General features: G+C 54.3%; 1 protein-coding gene across 1 annotated transcript; it reads right to left on the bottom strand.

Moving 5' to 3' along the window:
- Positions 1-429: 429 nt before the first annotated feature.
- On the bottom strand, positions 430-8,403 carry LOC135454609 (protein DGCR6). Its single transcript, XM_064726895.1, has 5 exons — positions 8,180-8,403; positions 7,945-8,105; positions 7,264-7,364; positions 3,251-3,391; positions 430-1,179 (listed from the first exon to the last, which is right to left on the bottom strand). The coding sequence occupies exons 1-5, from the start codon at positions 8,308-8,310 to the stop codon at positions 1,096-1,098; spliced, it is 618 nt and encodes a 205-aa protein (XP_064582965.1). The 5' UTR covers positions 8,311-8,403; the 3' UTR covers positions 430-1,095.
- Between the last annotated feature and the right edge of the window lie 9,137 nt (positions 8,404-17,540).

Here is a 17,540-nt window from a genome sequence, read left to right as displayed (position 1 = left end):
GCTCCCACCTAAGGGTCCAGGAGCAACACAGTTCCAGGAGGTCTGTGGGGACTTTGCAGTGCTGCAGGTCCCATACCAGCCTGCTTTCCAGATGGGGACTTTCATCCAGGAGGTGAAGACTCCACACAAGCAGTAGGTCTTGTCTCCAGCTCTTGAATCACAGCAGGAGGGAACACCCACACATGACGGAAATGGGAGGGGCCCTCAGCCCTGAATTTCCAAAAACCTCCTTGGTCCTTGTAGCTCTGATCTTGTGTTGGTCTCCTCCAGCACCAGCTTTCCCCACCATAAAGCCACCCACAAGCTCTTCCAACACCCTGAAAGATCTCAGAAACACTCCAGGTTCCTCCCCAGCTTCCATCTAATCCACCACAAGCCCCACTCATCAACTGAGGACAGGACAAACACAACCACTGGCATTCAGAAAGCTGCAGCCCCAAAAGGAAAGTGTTTTATTTTTCTTAATTTGGAAACTGGTTTAAAAGAAGAAAGCAAAAGCTCTGCTTTCTGAGTCAATGGGAACACTGCAAACACCAGTCCAGTAACTCTGGGCTGAGGCCTGAAATCCTCCTTTAATACAGATGATGCTGGCCAGTATACAGATAAATGAATACAGATAATGCTGGTACCAGCCTGGAGGAGACTCTGGGAAGGGTCTGCCTGTCTAAGAGGTTGTTCCTGCCTTAACAACACACAGAAGCATCCTTGGAATTGTTCCCCCCTCCCCAGTTATATAATCTAAACACAGGGCCAGCCTCACACAGCGGGGCTCTGTGTGCTCAGTTCTCAGCCCAGCCTTGGCTCAGTGATGGCCTCAGCATCACTGAGGTCACTCCTGGCAGGTGACCATGCTCCATCTTCTCCCAGCTGAGCCAGATGCAGCTGACACTGCTCTGAGGACCTGAGAGCCATCCCCAGGCTCCAAACCATCCCCTGTGCTGGGCTCTGCCTACCCCAGCTCTAATCTAAGTGTCTCAGCAATTTCTTCTACTCCTGTAGCCTCTTCCTGACACAAAACAAAGAAAATGCATGGACAGTCTGTTTAGAGGGAAGTCAGAGGAAAAACTCTGGGAGGTGAACAGTAGATTTGCTCTTTCAGGAAAAAGTCTTCTCAGCCTCAGCTTCCTTCTGCTGCAGCTTCCGAATCAGCTCCAGCAAATTCATCTGTAGAGTCAGCTCCTGCAAAGGGAGAAAAATGTTTGTGGAAAGAGATGATTCCACTCCCTGCTGCAGGAAGCAGAAAGGACTGGCCTGTACCACCTCCCCAAGAGCTTCTTGTTCTTAGGGAATTACAAAAAAAATCAACCAGGCAGCTAAAAACCAAATGCTTCATCTTGTTCAGGTGTTTCTCTAAAACATGGAGCAGTGACATCTTACCAGACCTGCTGCAAACTGTGGCTGTCTTAAGAATCCCAGCACTTGAGGTTTCCTTAAGGATCTTTCTTCTTGACCATGATAAATGTGCTAGGGCTATGAGGGCTGGCAGGCTGAGGAGGGCCAGCAGCCCCAGTAAAGGTTCTCCAGGCCCCTCCCCACACGCTGTTGGGAGTTGTAGTATTTCCAAATTCCTGACCCCTTCCCAGCATAGAAGGGCAGGAAGAGGAGGGATCACTTTGGGAACCCTCTGAGTGGGATCCAAGGCAGGCACAACACATGGCTGTGCTGGTGCATCTAATTCCCTGCAAGCATTTCATTCCCTGTTTCTGGAAAACTCCCTTTTCCAGGACCACAATCTATTGGAGACATCAACATCAGCTCACAGTTCCTTTGCCACCTGCTTGTTCTTTAATTACATCTAGCTCAGAGACAACATGGTGGAGCCAATAATTTGTGAGTGTAGGTCTGTGACTCAGCCGCGCAGCCACGGAGCTATGGAAATAAAAACCTATTTTTGTAAGAATATATCCCCTGCACAAGGAAGCATTTCATACAGACTGGGGGGGAAACACATCAGCTGATGGGAACCGTGTGAACAGATTCCAGCAGGGATTTCTTGGTGGCACTCACAGGCACAAGCCAAGATCCGGGTTGGTCTCGGCATCTATCCCAAAGGTGAACATACACAAACACAGCAAAGAGGAACCCTAATGAGGCTTATTGCTTACAAAAACAACATGAAGGGCAGGGCAGGAGGGAGAGAACAGGCTCTCTGCATTATACAACCAGGGAATAGCAACACTGAAAAAAGGACAGGCTTGTTCAAGGCTCCACAACCGGGAATCATGCGGGTGGGTGTTAGAAAATGCCTGTTTGGCTTCATTTAAGCAGTCTTTTCTCAGCAGTAGGTTTTTATCAAAGTGACATTTAATCAGCTGAAAAAACAGAGTTAAGAACAGCCTGTCTCTGTGTTCCCTGCAAACTTGTATGGCTTTACAACAAGACTTGGGAATTTTGAGGTTTTTTGTTCCTGTGGTGGCAGGAACAAAGGACATAAAGGAATAAATAAATAAGGATAATGTGCACAAACCCAGGTGACTCCTCAGATAATGTGAGAGCAAATGCCCTGGGGAAACTGGGAACAATTCTTTATCACAGCCTGAGATCATCAGCTCCAGCAAGTCACATGCAAGAATGAACAAGGTGCCTAATAAACAGTCTTGAAGTCAGTTTTCATAGCTAAGCTGAATATAAATGCAGTAAATGAATTCTTTTAGTGCTTTTCAGACCCATTTGAGATTCACAGGACTGCAGGCTGTTGGCACAGTGTTTTGGTCCCCCACAATGGAAAAAAGTACTGCGGGAAGTTGGGAATGCTGCCAAAGAGTACCTGGGTTTCTGCTCTTTAATTATGAACTGAGTACAAGCTCTGTCCAGCACACACCACCCACCAGTAGGGAGGCAAAGGATGGATTGTTCTGTCTGACACACCCATCCCCAATTTATCTACAGCGAGATTTTTTAAAAAAAATTAAAGATACCAACCCAAGAGCACTGTTAAACAATCATGGAATGGTTGAGGTTGGAAGGGATTTTTAAAGGTCATCCCTTTCCACCCCCTACCATGGGCAGGCACACCTTCCACTATCCCAGGCTGCTCCAAGCCCCATCCAGCCTGGCTTTGAACACTTCCAGGGATCCAGGGGCAGCCACAGCTGCTCTGGGTAACCTGTGCCTTACCAGCCTTCCAGAAAAAAATTTCTCCTTAATATCCCACCTAAGCCCGCCCTCTGGTTGTGGGAAGCCATTCCCCCTTGTCCTGTCCCTCCAAGCTCTGGTCAGAACAGCTCCCCTGCCGTGCTCAAACACCGACCTGGGGGTTGGTGGTGATGTAGAAGCCAGACACCCCGGCCTTCTCCAGGGTGCTCTGCTGGTCGATTACTTTTTGGTCCAATTCCAAGACTATCTTCTCATCCATCATTCGCTGCTCCTCTCGGATCTGTTGCTCCATAGCCTGAAAAACGTTAAAAGTCAATGGGAAAGTGGAATATCTGCGTTCCTCCCATCTCTTTCTCATCTCTAAAATTTTCACTTGGAACTCAAAGAGCAACCAGGCCCTGAATCTCTCCTGATGAGTCCAAGGACAGCAATGGAAAACCAGCAGAGCCCCAGGTCTTAACACCTCCACCTGCAAAGCTGCCACTCTAGAAAATGCAAGGAAGTCATGGGAACAGCCGGCTCTCTGAGTGTTTGGAGGCCAGGAAAGACCATGAGGAAAGACTACAGTATCTGAATCACTTTCTCTGATGAGTCACCACCTGAGCTATGGCTGAGCTCAGCCCAAGAACTATGTGCCCCTCTCAGGTAGGCTGAAGGAATCCTTGGAGAAATAACCTAGGCCACTGAAGCTCATCAAGATGGCTCCCTGGACACTAATATGGTACTGGGGCTGTGAACCCCATACAGATCCTATTTATTTCTGAAAGGATCTGAATGCTGGGCTCTATTTTTGACAGACTGAAAACATTATGAAAGAAGAACTTTGCCAGAATAGCTCCAACCAGGAGGACATGGCCACTCCTGTCTCACCAACATCTGCCCAAGCTCCAGCAGAGTCATTCTGTGATGCCTCCAGAGAAGAATGGAGCCCAGCAAACAAAGGCATGCTGGAAATCAGGAGTGGAAGCAGCGAGCAGCACTGCAGGGGACAAGCAGAGAACAGATCAAGTGAAGAGTCCCATGTGTGCAGAGGTGATACAACCTCACCAGGCTGCACTGAACAGCAGACTTCCTTTGCAAGCCACAGGGAACACCAGGAATCATCAAACCCCATCAAAGAACAATGACAGGCTCATTTTTGTAGGGTGGGCAGCAGAGTGAAGGCGCAGATTCTGCTGCTCTGCTCAGGTGAGACCGCACCTACAGAGCTGCCTCCAGCTCTGGGGGCCTAGCACAGCAAGGACACAGAGCTGCTAAAGCAAGTCCAGAGGAAGGCAAGGAGATGCTCCAAGGACTGAAGACTTTGTGGGACCTTGAGCCCCTTCCAGTGCCTAAAGGTGCTCCAAGAGAGATGGAGAGGGACTTGGGGCAAGGGGTGGAGAGACACAACAAGGGGGAATGGCTTCATATGGAGAGGGCAGAATTAGACTAGAAGTTAAGAGGGAATTCTTCCCTTTGAGGATGGTGACACAATGACAAAAGTTGTTCAGAGAAGCTGTGGCTGCCCCACCCCTGGCAGTGTCCAAAGCCAGGTTGGATGGGGCTTGGAGCAACCTGGGATAGTGCCAGGTGTCCCCACCCATGGCAGGATGTGGGACTGGATGAACTTGAAGGTCCCTCCTAAACCAAACCATTCCATCATTCTGTGCTTTTCTCCTGCAAGAAGCAGGAAATAAATAAATCATTAGAGAGCATCCAAAGGAAGGCAACAAACATGGTGAAGGGCCTTGAGAGGAAACCATATGAGGAGCAGATGGTCTGTTCAGCTGGAGGAGACTGAGGGGAGACTCACTGAAAATTAAAACTTCCTTGAAAGGCAAAGAAGAGGGGCAGACACTAATCTGTTCTCTGTGGTGATCAGTGACAGGACCTGTGGGAATGACTTGAAGTTGTGTCAGGGAGGGTCAGGCTGGATATCAGGGCAAGGCTCTTCCCCCAGAGGGTGCTGGCACTGCCCAGGCTGCCCAGGGAATGGGCACGGCCCCGAGGCTGCCAGAGCTCCAGAAGCCTTTGGGCAGCACTGCCAGGGATGGACAGGGTGGGGTTGTTGGGGGTCTGGGCAGGGACAGGAGCTGGGCTGGATGATCCTGGTGGGTTTCTTCTGACTCAGCTTACTGCGTGATTCTGTGAAAAGCCGCAAGTTTTCATAATTTCATTCATGCAGTGCTGTCCCTTTGTAATAGAGAACTCAGGCATATGTTCAGCTGGAAACATCCATGTGCTAAAACTATTCCTACTGCACAGAAAGGCAGAAGTCACAAACCCCAGTGGCTGGTGGTTAAAATGGCTTTGGAGGGGAGACGAACACCTCCACCCTGGCACAATTCCTGGTGAAAATTCAGAATTTGTGTGACAGAGCTCTTGGCCATGAACAGTGTGGGGAAGGGCTGAGGTGTGTCTGCACCAAGCTGTGACCTAACAAAGAGCAGCTCTCACTCACATGGGGCAGGAGCTACCTGTGGAACATCTCCTGGATGCAGAGCCCACAATTAGCACGTCACAGTGAGAAACCTTCACAGATCCAGAACTTGGATCCCCTAGAAGGTGACTGCACAAAAGCTGCTCCAGAGAAAACATTCAGGGCAGGGTCTCATGGCAATAAATGGGAAGAAACTCAAGACAACTCCAGCTCCAACAGAAGCCAAGGCAGAGTGATGACTGCTCCTTCACCAAAGGATGCTGAGGAACAAACCTAAGCAAGCTCTGTCCTCACACCTTCTTCAGTCCAGGGGTTTAATCCCTTTGTGGGAGACACAACAGATTAAAATGCCTCGTTCCCCAGATTTTCCCTTCTCCCACCCACCTCAGTGGGCCATTGCCTCCTTCACTTACTATGCTGGAGAACTGACTTTCTTTGGACTTGAACAAAACACCAAACTTAAGTGCCTCACATTGCTTAGTGTTGGCATCTAATTCTGGGTTAGAGAAAAGTGCCACATCTTGGACAAATCTGAGGCACACAAGTTTTGCTTCAGCCCTGCTGGCCATGGACCCTGCATGATGGGCTAAGCTTTTCTAAATGCCATGGGCTTCACTGAGGAGCCAAACATCTAAAACATACACCTTGTATTACCTGTCCTGTGAAACCAATCCCAAGTTATCCCATGGGAGCTGGGCATGGAAACCTTTAACCACAGAGGGCACCTCCAATTACACACATCAGATACAACAGAGATGATCAATCGGTTCCCAAAATGCTCTACAGCAGAACTGTCGGAGGATAAAGACAGGAAGAAGTGACTCTATTAACACCTGGGAGAGGAAAACAGAAGAAAGGTAGAGGGCAGGTAGGAGGAAGTTGCACAGCATGTAAGACAAGGAGAAGTCTTGGGCAATTCAATGAAATACTGGAAGTGTTGAAAACAGGCAGTGGAGATTCCTGCTGGAAGTCTAAGTTACTCAGAGACAGAAGCAACAAGGACAGGTACCAGAGGTCCAGCCTGGCTTTAGTTACCTTGACAGGAAATGAGGAATGTGGAAACACCAGCGAATCCAACAACAGCAAGCACTGAAATGGTGCTGCCATGGGCCAAGGCAGGAAACTGTTCTCATTCACCTCATGTGGACCAAAGTAGCTTACCCCCACATTTCAACTCCACTGACTAACATAACCAGCTACTTCCCATTTTCTTACAAAACTGCCTCTATCTATCACCAAGAGGTGACAGAAAAGTCCTCTGGGACCGAATCTTTTTGAAATGCTTTGGGATGCTCTCAGAAACTCTTACTGTAATTATGAAACTGGAAGTGTTTCCTCCTTATCAGTGGTACTCCCATAGGATAGGTACACCTATCCTATACAGGCTTCAGGCCATCAGATAATGATGGATCATTAAAGTGCTGTGGAGAGCATTGCCTTTGGAGCAGGCTCCTGAGCTTCCACAATGCTCAGATCACACCAGGGATGGCAAGAGCCTGCACCCCTACCTTGAGAGGACAAAAGGCAGAGCAAGACGAGCAGGCCTCTAGACTGAGGTGGGGAAACCAGGTCTGTGCTAGTTTCCAGGCCACCCAGGACAGCTGGTGTCTCCTGAGGCTGCAGGATAGGAACAGCCAAACCCTCTGGAGATGCTGCAGAGCTCCTGCAGCAACGGGGCTGTAGGAGTCCTGGGAAGGGACACAGCTCTGCCTTCCTGCCATCCCCACCTCCAGCCCAGCCCCTCTCACCTCCATCTCACGCTGCTGGGCTGCACGGAGCAATGGCAAGTTGTGGGGCCTGCAGCACTGCTGGGCCTCCTTGTGCCGATGGAACAGCTCCTGCTTCAGCCCTGCCAATGGCATGGGGGGCTCAGGAAGGCACACAGCTGCCAGGTGCCCCCAGTGCCACCCCTTCCTCCCTCCAGTGCCCTCCCCACAACGTGCAATGTCATTCCCTGTAGCTCCCTTATGCCCTCACAACCCACCCCCAGGGCGCCACAAACCACCCCAAAACCCCCCCAAGCTGTCCCTCTCAGCATCACTTCCAGTGTCCCCATCACAGTCCCCCAGTGCCCTCTAGTGTCACCCGCAGTGTCCTCCACTGTCTCATAACCTGCCCCCCAAAGTCACTCCCCGCCCCCTCAATGTCACCCCCCTCCCCCCCCAGTGCCATCCCCAAACCCCCACTGCCCCCTCATCCTGTCTCCCTGGTGTCTCCCCACCGCCAGAATCCCCCGAACCCCCTCCCCACCCCAGAGATGCCCCAGGCCCGTCTCCTCCCGCACGGTGCCCATCACTTCCCTGCAGTGCCACCCCCATTTCTCCTGAGTTGCCCACCCGCTCTGTCCCCCCAAGTGCTCTAGCACGGCCGCCCTTGTGGCCCTCGCCCCAGCGCTCCCCTCTCCAGTCCCCCCACGGCGGCCCCGGTACCGCGGTGCTCGCTGTGCAGCTGCCGCCGCTGGCTGTACAGGTTCTTCTCGGTGAGGTGCTGGATCTCCAGCAGCCCCTGCACGATCTCGAACACGGTCCCATCCAGTAGCGCCAGCGCCAGCTCGGACAACGTCGTGTACGAGAGGCGCTGCTGGCAGGCACTGCGGGCACAAACCGGGTCAGCGCCGGCGCCGGCACCGGCAGCGGCCCCTGGCCCCCCTCGGGCTCCGCTCACCTGGGCAGCGCCTTGACAAGCGCCTGCAGCTCGGCCAGCAGCCGGTAGTGCCGCTCCTGCTGCCGGGACGGCACCTCCTGCTGCTGCTGCTGCTGCTGCTCGGCCGCCTCGAACCCGCCGGGCCGCGCCATGGCCCCGCCGGCTACCTCCCCCTCAGGCGCTCCCGCACGGCCCTCCTGCGATCTGCGGCTGCGCAGCGCCGCTCGACCCCTGCCTCCTGTAGCATTTTGCGCATGCGCGGGTTCGCCCCACGTCTCCATCGCCCCGTCCCGCCCCCGAGACGCTCAAGCCTCGCCCCTCCAGTCGTCACAAGCCCCGCTCCCAGAAGCAGCCAATCCCGAGCCAGTTCCTCCGCATGGCCACTCCCATTGCCCCGCCCCCTGTTCCCTGTCGCGATTCCCGCTCATCCCGGTCCCTGCCGCTCCTGGCAGCCTCGGGACCCACCCCGGGCCCCGGCCGGAGATTTCCAGGCGGTTCCACCCCAGCCCATCCCATGGGATGCATGGGCAGGAATCTCGGACTATTCCCCTGCTCCAGCTTGGAAGCAGCTACAGATGTTTTAAATTATTTTATCAGGAGCGTTTCAGACGTAATTTGTCCGCTTTGGAGTGGATGAGTCAAAAGTGGATGACAAGGTGGCTTCAACCAGGGCCAAAAATGCATCCCCAGCACTGGTGGGATTGCACTCTGAAGTAATTCCAACCTATGAAGTGAGGAACATCCCCTATGGACATTGTGCCAGGGTCATGCTGGGCTATGTCTGGGGATGCCTTGGCAAGGATGAGGCTGCACGGCTGCCCAGATCCCTTCCAGTCTCTGAAATCACAGGGAGTGTGCATGCTGGGATGGTGATGCATCCTTCTGCACGCTGGGGTGTGGGAGATGAGAGGTGAAGAAGGATGAGCTGTGCATTCATGGCAGCAAAGCACAGGAAAAGCTTCCTGTCTTCAATTAGTAAGAGGAAAGATTGAAATGGGTTAAGAATGCCTTAAAAATACTGGATTTAATAGGGCCTCAAAGCCTACAGATGCTGCACTGCTGCTCAGGGAGACTGGAAATAGAAGAGGGAACACAAAGCATCTCCAGCAAAATGGAGTATCCTGAAAATATCCCTGAATGGAAATTACTTTCTTTCCCCCAGATCAATGCCTTAAATTTCCATTCAAGGATCCCTAAATCCCAAGAGCTGGAGAGGCTTTGGGTGGCTGACTGTAGATCTCTATGCCTGGGCTACTTAGACCTTATGGAGTTAACTGTGCTGTGTCCATCTGTCCAGCCTGTCCCTGCCTGTCCTTCCCCAGCCTGGTAGCAACACCTCCCTGGAATGATTTCCTCAGGAGCCACCAGGAGGTTTTGCTGTGCTGGAGCAGCGAGAGGCTGAGTGCTGCAGCCTCTGCTGAGCTGCTGGCTAACGGCTCCTTTAAACAGAGCTGAGAGCTGTGCTGCCCAGCTTGGACTGGGGCAATGGCCTGGATCAGGATGAAAGCATGCCAAACACTTTGCCATACTCCTCCATGAAGATTTGATGGCAGCTTTTGCTAAATATCCCCCGCTGTGTGTCACCTGCTGTTACAGAGTTTTGCTGTCCTGGGGAATACCCCCAGCAGCACAACCCAAAATCCCACTGATAGCCAGTGATGCTCAGGGATGGCTTTCCCTGAAACACGACCAGATCAGCTGCCTCCCCTGGCATGGCTGCCTGCACTGGTGAGGATGTAAAACCCACCTGCCTTGTCCCTTCAGTGCCACAGCCTCATGGGCATGGCACAGTAAAACCAGCCTCTGCCTTTACTTAGCTGCTCTCATGGCTTCGCTGGGCTCCTGCTCCCTGCCCGAGGCTGTTTTGGGGCCTTTCAAGCCCAGAGGTGTGTGGTTGTGGGGACCTTGAGCAGCAGCAGGCTGGAGGCCATGCAGGAGCTCTGGCAGTGCATGCTCATGGCTGTGGCTGTGGGGACCTTGAGCAGCAGCAGGCTGGAGGCCATGCAGGAGCTCTGGCAGTGCATGCTCATGGCTGTGGCTGTGGGGACCTTGAGCAGCAGCAGGCTGGAGGCCATGCAGGAGCTCTGGCAGTGCATGCTCATGGCTGTGGCTGTGGGGACCCTGAGCAGCAGCAGGCCGGGGGCTGTGCAGGAGCTCCAGCAGTGCATGGCCATGGGGATGTGTGGCTGTGGGGACCCTGAGCAGCAGCAGGCTGAAGGCCGATCAGGAGCTCCGACAGTGCATGCCTGGGGCTGTGGCTGTGTCCGTGGGGACCCGAGCAGCAGCAGGCCGGGGGCTGTGCAGGAGCTCCGGCAGTGTACGGCCATGGGGTTGTGTGGCTGTGGGGACCTTGAGCAGCAGCAGGCCAGGGGCCGTGCAGGAGCTCTGGCAGTGCGTGCCCATGGCTGTGGCTGTGGACACCCTGAGCAGCAGCAGGCCGGGGGCTGTGCAGGAGCTCTGGCAGTGTGTGCCTGTGGCCGTGGGTGCATCCCTGCACATCCCTGTGGGTGGAACGAGGCAGCTGAGAGAGGCTCGGCCCGGGGAAGAGCAGGGCACATGCCCACGGACACTCAGCGGTGCCAGCAAGGGAGCGGCACCATCTGTGCCTGTGCACCCCTGTGAGGGGGGAGGCAGGGGCGGCCAGGGCCTCTGCTCTGCCGCGGACATTCCTCTCCCTTCCTTTGTGCCGCAGGAAATCTGCGCTTCCTCCCTTCCCAGCGCTGCTCCCGCCTCAATCGCTACCAGATGTGGCTCCCATGCATTTCTCATTAGCCCGGCAGCTCCGGGCGCTGCCGCTGCAGCCTGCGGGGCTGGCGACACAAACGCGGCCATCCTGGGGCTCCTGGGGGCGGGGGTCTGAGCTGGTGTATGCTCCATGAGGTACCTGGAGCTTTGCACCGGCATCATTGCTGGGCCAGGATGCTGATGGGGCTGCAGGGATCTCTGTGAGGATGGAGCTGGGACAGGGTCCTCTGCTGGGACCTGCACAAGTGCCGTGGGGACAAAGGGACGTGGGGTTGGGGTTGGAGGAAGGAGCTCAGTGAGCTGGACTGCAGCTGGGTCAGCCATTGGGGACAATCTGCAGCCCTAGGCTGGCTCTGGGAATTTAGCAGAAGTGGGTGGGTGGCACACATGGGGACTGGGGCTGGAGAGCACAGCGACCTGGGGTGTCCCATGCCATGTATGTCCAGGCAGGGAGTACATCAAGATACGTTAGGATGTGCAGGAAGCTCTTGGGGGGTGGGTTCAGGCTGAGGTGGCGTAGTCCCTGACCAGCTAACAGTGTTTGCAGTGGTGCCACAAGCAGCTCAGGTGACACAGCATGGGTGGAGGAAACACGGGTGCTTCCTGAGCTCCCTAGAACATGCCAGCACCAAGGATGAAACCACGGCCGCTGGACCCAGGGGCTTGAGAGCAGAAACAACCCTGCAGGTGGGTTGTGATGCCTAGGAAGAGCCTTAACTAAGCCCGGATTGAACTATGAAGTGATAGAAGGACCTGAGAAAGCTTGTCTGTCCTTGCTCACCCTGTCACCCCCACCACGGAGTGAGAAAGTGGCTGGGGAAGGGCCCAGTGGGACTCTCCCTGCTGGGCAGGATGAGGCCACAATTGTGTACTCAAGGCCACAGGACCTCTCCACTGGGAGAATGAGATGTTCCTTGCCTTGGCACAGAGGAATCTGTGGCTGATCTTGTCCTGCTGCTGCTTCTTGAGCCCCCAAACCAGCTGTGGGGTTTTTCTCATGCTGGTGGTGCAGAGGAGGCCGGGGGGAAGCAGGGGGACAAGAAATACAACAGGAATGGAGTGTCTGTGGAGCCTGGTGCATGGGGGTACATTGCCATGGGGAATAATCCCTGAGAACCCTGGGCACACACCTTCCTGCAGGAGATGTCTGCCCAAGCCTGGAGTCCCTGGGAGAGCTGCCACATCACCATGGCTCTGAGTCACCACTCCAGAGCTGGGAGTGGCCTCCCCAGCCTTTGGTGAGTGTGGTGTCACCGGACAGCCAGCTGTCACTGAAAGAGGCCAATGCTCTGCAAATTCTGCCCCAAACATAGCTTTACTGTGTTTCCTGTGGAGTCAGGGACAGGTCAGCATAGCTGGTCCTTGGGCTGGGAGCTGGTGAGCACCCCAGCAGTGGCTCTGCTGCCATGGCACCAGTGTGGCCCGAGCTGGCCTGGCCGTGGCAGGAGCGCAGGCCAAGGCACAGTGCCTGCAGTCAGTGCCTGGCTGGAGCCTGAGCCAGGGCTGGAGCCAGGCTTTTCCTGAAGCAGCAACCCCCTGCAGCCAGGTCTGGGGGGCTGCTCTCCTCAAGGCTGGATCTGTCTCTCAGCCAGCTTGGCTTGGATGGTTTCCTCAAGTCTCCTCCAACTCCTCTTTGAACCCTCTAAGAGCTGCACCAGCCCTCTGGGGTAGGGACTCCAGCAGCAGCCCTCTGACTCCATCCTGCACTGGATGCACGGTCAGCCACCACCCTGGCTTTGCCACCTGTCCCCAGCCTTGCCCCCTCCTTTTTCAGGCCACTTTAACCTTTTGTGGGCCCTCACCTCATCTCCCGGGCAAGGGGAGGGCATGGCTGTGACTGCCAGAGCCTCAGCCTCAGGCTCACCGGATTTATTCCAATTTAAACACTTCAGAGTAAAAGTGTTTCCCCTGCTCTGGCCTCTGGAGCTGAATATCTGCACGGGAATTTCACCCCTGAGCTGCAGCTAAAATAAGACCTGGATTGAGGTGGTCGCTGGCTCGCAGAAGTGCCGGGTGAAGCCTGCACGCTCTCCTGCCCGCTGGCTGCTGCTGCAGCTGGGACACCCAGGGCTCCCGGGCTGGGAGGGCAGCGTGCATCACTGGAAACATGGCAGAAAACATGTCCAGGTGTTGGCTGTCTGGGCCAAGCTCCATAGGGACTCAGAGGAGATGCTGGCAGCCACGTGTCCTGAGCGCACATCATTCCTGGGATAGGACATGGATGTTCAGCCAGGGCAAATTCATGTGGGTTGTGGCTCAGAAGCTCAGGAGCATCTTATGTCTTTGCCACCTGCAGAGAGAAATGTGTCAGGTCTGTTTGAGGTGAGGTGACAGGTCTGTATCACCCCATGGACAACACCCTGCCTGGGGAGCCTGGCAAGGGGCAGGAGCTGCTTCCCCTGGGCTGGCCAGGGAGGCTCCCAGCTGGCTGGGGCAGGAGCTCCCAGGTCACTGAACAGGGCTTCATAAGCAAGGATGACCTCGGGTGAGACTGAAGTGTATGGACTTGGCTGGGAGTTGTGTGCAGGGGCCATGGGCTGCAAGGGGTGAGTGCAAAGCATGTACAGGATGCAAGTGACACAACAGGCTGCAGGGGACACGAAGGATGCAGTGGGACATAAGAAATTCAGGAAGGATGCAAGGGGTGTAAGGGATGTACAGGATGCTTAAAGGGCTGCAGCAGGCTATTAATAATGCATGCAAGCAAGCTGCAAGGGATTCAGAGAGTGCAACGGGATGTAAGATTTGCAGTGGGATGTAAAGGATCCACGGGATACAAGAGATGTAAAGGATATGACTGTATGTAGGGGTTGCAGCAGCCTGGAGCCAGCCCCTTCTATCCCTTGGCTGGGGTTACCCGGTTGGCCCCATGTCCCTCTGAGTCTGCAGCCTGACTTTGGGCAGGGGCAGGGACCCCAGTTTGTGGGTCCTAGGGTCCCCCTTGCTGTGCCCCTACGGTCACCAGCTGAGCAGGGACAGCTGCAGGCTGCACTCCCTTCCCCTCGGGATATTTTCGGGGTCTCCAAGCCCCCCAGGGAGACAAAACACCCGTCCCAGAGAGGTGGCTGCGGCTTCTCTGCTGCAGACAAGGAGCCCATTCAGCCCCACGCCCCGACCCCCGCCCTGCATCCTGTGCAGCTCCTCGGGGGGAGCGCAGCCAGCCCCCAGCAGCAGCCAGGGCCGATCATGTGGCTCCTAATGAAATCCAGATCCGGGCAGAGCGATGACATTGAGCAGTGATTTGTGCTCCCACCCAGACTAAACACGGGCAGGAGCGATGGCTGGGAGCACAGGCTGGGGATGAATCAGGTACCCGGAGCCTCTGCCTGATTTCCGCCTGATTATTCCTCCTCTCCTGCTCAAAACACTTGGATAGAGTGCCCTCATGCTTTCCCTGCAAAAATATGTATTTTTCCCAAATGATGCTTGCAGAGGCTGAAATAAAGGCTCAGGCTCTTGGATTTGCCCAGCGATGGCTCCGTGTGTTAGAAGCTCCTTTGCTCTGTGCAGCTCATTGCGGCCAGGGATTAACTGGGGTCCTGGATTACGTGGAAACACTTCCACTGGTCCATGAGTGAGGGAGAGCCTAAAATGGAGCCGAGGGGGGTTTGCAGAGAGTGTGGCCGGGAGGTGCAGCATGCCCTCCCTGATTTCTGCAGAGGGGTCTGGCCTCAGCCCCTCCCTGCGCACACCTGAGGGCACACCTTGATGGGAACCCCATCCTCAGGTCCTCAGGATGGACAGGAAGGGCTGCACAGGGCATGCCTCCTGTGCACACCTGATGGGAACCCCATCCTCAGGATGGATGGCAGGGCTGCACAGGGCACACCTCCTGCACACACCTGAGCACAGACCTTGATGGAAACCCCATGCTCAGGATGGATGTCGGGGCTGCACAGGGCATGCCTCCTGTGCACACCTTGATGGGAACCCCATCCCCAGGATGGATGGCGGGGCTGCACAGGGCTCACCTCCTGCACACACCTGAGCGCACACCATGATGAGAACTCCATCCCCAGGATGGATCGTGGGGCTCCACAGGGCCCCTGAGCTCTCCATGAGCTGAAGGAGCGTCCCCACTTGGAAGCCTACACAATGCATGGCAGTGCAGGACAGGGCAGAGGAGGTGACCAGCCCTGAGTGCCCATCAGTGGGGACAAAACGGCTTTAGAGAGATCCTGCTCCAAGAGCCTGGAGCTGCTGCTGGGATGGTGCTGGGAGGGGAAGTCCCTGCCAGACATCCTGCTGCCCTGCTTCCCTGCAAGTCCGTGCTGGAGCCCCCTGAAGGCCAGGTCCTCAGGGAAGGACCCAGGAGAGCCCTTGTTGGATTCAGCACTACAAAACCTGGTCTGTGGGCACGGTGTTGAGATGCCTGTGTGGCACTGCCCTGATGCCAGCGGGGATGGGGCTGGCACCTGGGTGCTGTGAGCAGGCTTAGTCTTGCCTCAATGTCCACACCTTCAGCTCCTGGAGCTTTGCAAAACAGGTAAGTACATAAGTTTTTGTGTATATATACATACTGTGTTTGTGTGTGTATAGATGTATATTACTGTACTCATAAAACTACAGACGTATATAAATCTATGTTATAAATGTGGAGGTATATGTACCATGTACTGTGGGAGTATCTAGGAGAGTGTAGGTGTCTATATACAAAAATAAATATAGAAATAGAAAAACATTTACTCCTGGAGTGTATAGGAGTGCATACAAATACATTTTTTAATTATATTTATATATATTTAAAAATTATATATAATATACACTCCTATACATTCCAGGAATAAAAAAAATATAGAAAGTATATTGACTTTAAAATGATGTTTATAATATATACACATATTTTTATGTGAGTGAATATACTCCTGGAGTATGTATTTCTATCAATGTCCTGTATTTTGTGGCATCTTGGGCACGGGGTGCAGAGACAAAGCTCTCCCCACCCCCTGCCCCATTTTGCCATGAGGGAAAAGGCTGCACATACCCACCCAGAGGCTCCACCATCCCAAGGCAAGGCTGCAGGAGCTGGATCAAGGTGTCTGTGCCATGCCAGGGCTGGTGCTGCAGGGTCCCAGAGCCACCAGCCATGCTCACAGGGACCCCTGGGGCACAGGTTTGTCCTTCCTCCTGGATGCTGATGCTGGAGCTGCCATCCTGCAGGAGCACAGGGCCCGTCCTTGGCTCTGCAGGCTTGGTGCTGCTTGGGTCAGGAGCTGGTGGGTACCAGGACAGCACAACAGCAGCAGCTGATGGCCCGTGAAAGGCTTCTATTTCTTGCCACTGAAACACCACCAGAGCCCTCCTCAAACAACAACTATCCCCAAGAGATGCTGATGAGGCTGCCGATGGCTGTGCTGATGGGAAGCGATTCTGGCAATGTTGCAGTGACTGTGACTCTTTGAGGTCCCCCTGGGGTGACCCATGGAGCCTGGCAGCGGAGAGCCCAGTGCCAGCTGGGTGGTGGCTGCATGGGGACATCACCCACATGGCCTGGGGACATTGCAGAGTCCCCAGTGTGGCCATCCCTGGAGCCAAGTGTCCTGGGGAAGGCAGTCACGACCCTGCATCCACTTTGTGAGGCAAAGAAGGAAATGGCCATTTCCGCACCTATAGCATAGCCGCAGGAAGTGTCAGCTGCATATATATTTATATTCCTATAATTCTGATAGAGCTGTCCAAACCCCTTCACATCCCCCCATCCAGCATGAAATTCCCTCTGACACTGCCATCCCCCTTGCTAGTGAACACTGAGAGAGAAATTTCCTATATAGTTTTGAGAGCTCTGGGCTGTCTCCTGTGTGCTTCGTTCTCATTGGAGTTTCCCTTCTGGGTTTATTTTTGGTAGGGCCTGAAACAGGAAATGAATTGTTGGCAGCAGGCTGGCTTTTATTGCTGCTCGCTGGCCAAGCCAAAACCACGTGCTGTTGTCCAACCCAACAGCTCCTTCTCTGCTTTGGGAAGTCAGGAGGAAATGGGAGGAAGATCAGTGTTGCAGTGTTGGTGGAGGAGAGGATAAGCCAAAAGTGTCACTGTGCTCCTCTGATCCCATGGATGATATGCTGGTGGAACGGGGTGCTGGTGGCTCCATCACAGCCACTGCCACAACTTCTCCTCAGCCATGGCCACCACATTGTCACCAAAAGCCCTACCTGTCTGTCAGGGAAGGTGGATCCTGCTCTGTCTCTGGGGAAGCACAACACCTGATTTCTCCACATTATGACTGGTTTCAGCTGGCTTTTCCTTGAGGTCAAAGTTTTCTGCCTGCCCAAAATAGCCCTGAAAAGCAGCTCGGAACAGCAAGTACGGATCATTTCCTGGTGGAACTCACAGCTGCAGGAAAATTGTTTGATGGTTTTCAGCCTCTGCTGATTTGTAAACCCCTGAACAAGACCTCCTCACTGGTGTCTATCATGAGGAGCTGCCAGTCAGAGGTATCCAAAGTGCAGTGGTGGGAAGAAAGTCTGCAGGATGCCTGGAACCTGGAAAAGAGATTCATTAGCCCTTCCCAATACCAAGGTGTGGCAATGCCTCATCCATGTCCTTCTCATGGATGGCATCACAGGACATTACGGGAAGATTCTGAAGTGTCTGAGCTGGAAGGACCCTGTTAAGAAAACCCTGGAAGCAACAGAGAACC

The sequence above is a fragment of the Zonotrichia leucophrys genome, chromosome 15 (genome assembly GCF_028769735.1).
Source record: "Zonotrichia leucophrys gambelii isolate GWCS_2022_RI chromosome 15, RI_Zleu_2.0, whole genome shotgun sequence".
Classification (NCBI taxonomy): Eukaryota; Metazoa; Chordata; class Aves; order Passeriformes; family Passerellidae; genus Zonotrichia; species Zonotrichia leucophrys.
Note: the sequence above shows the minus strand (reverse complement) of the source record. Positions and strands in the feature narration are given on the sequence as shown.

Coding starts and splice junctions, on each gene's coding strand:
- LOC135454609 (XM_064726895.1), bottom strand. CDS start 8,310: ATGGCGCGGCCCGGCGGGTTCGAGGCGGCCGAGCAGCAGCAGCAGCAG. Junction 7,365..7,944: donor GCTGCACAGCGAGCACCGCG/GTACCGGGGCCG, acceptor TGCCATTGGCAG/GGCTGAAGCAGGAGCTGTTC. Junction 1,180..3,250: donor ACATCACCACCAACCCCCAG/GTCGGTGTTTGA, acceptor CTCCCTTTGCAG/GAGCTGACTCTACAGATGAA.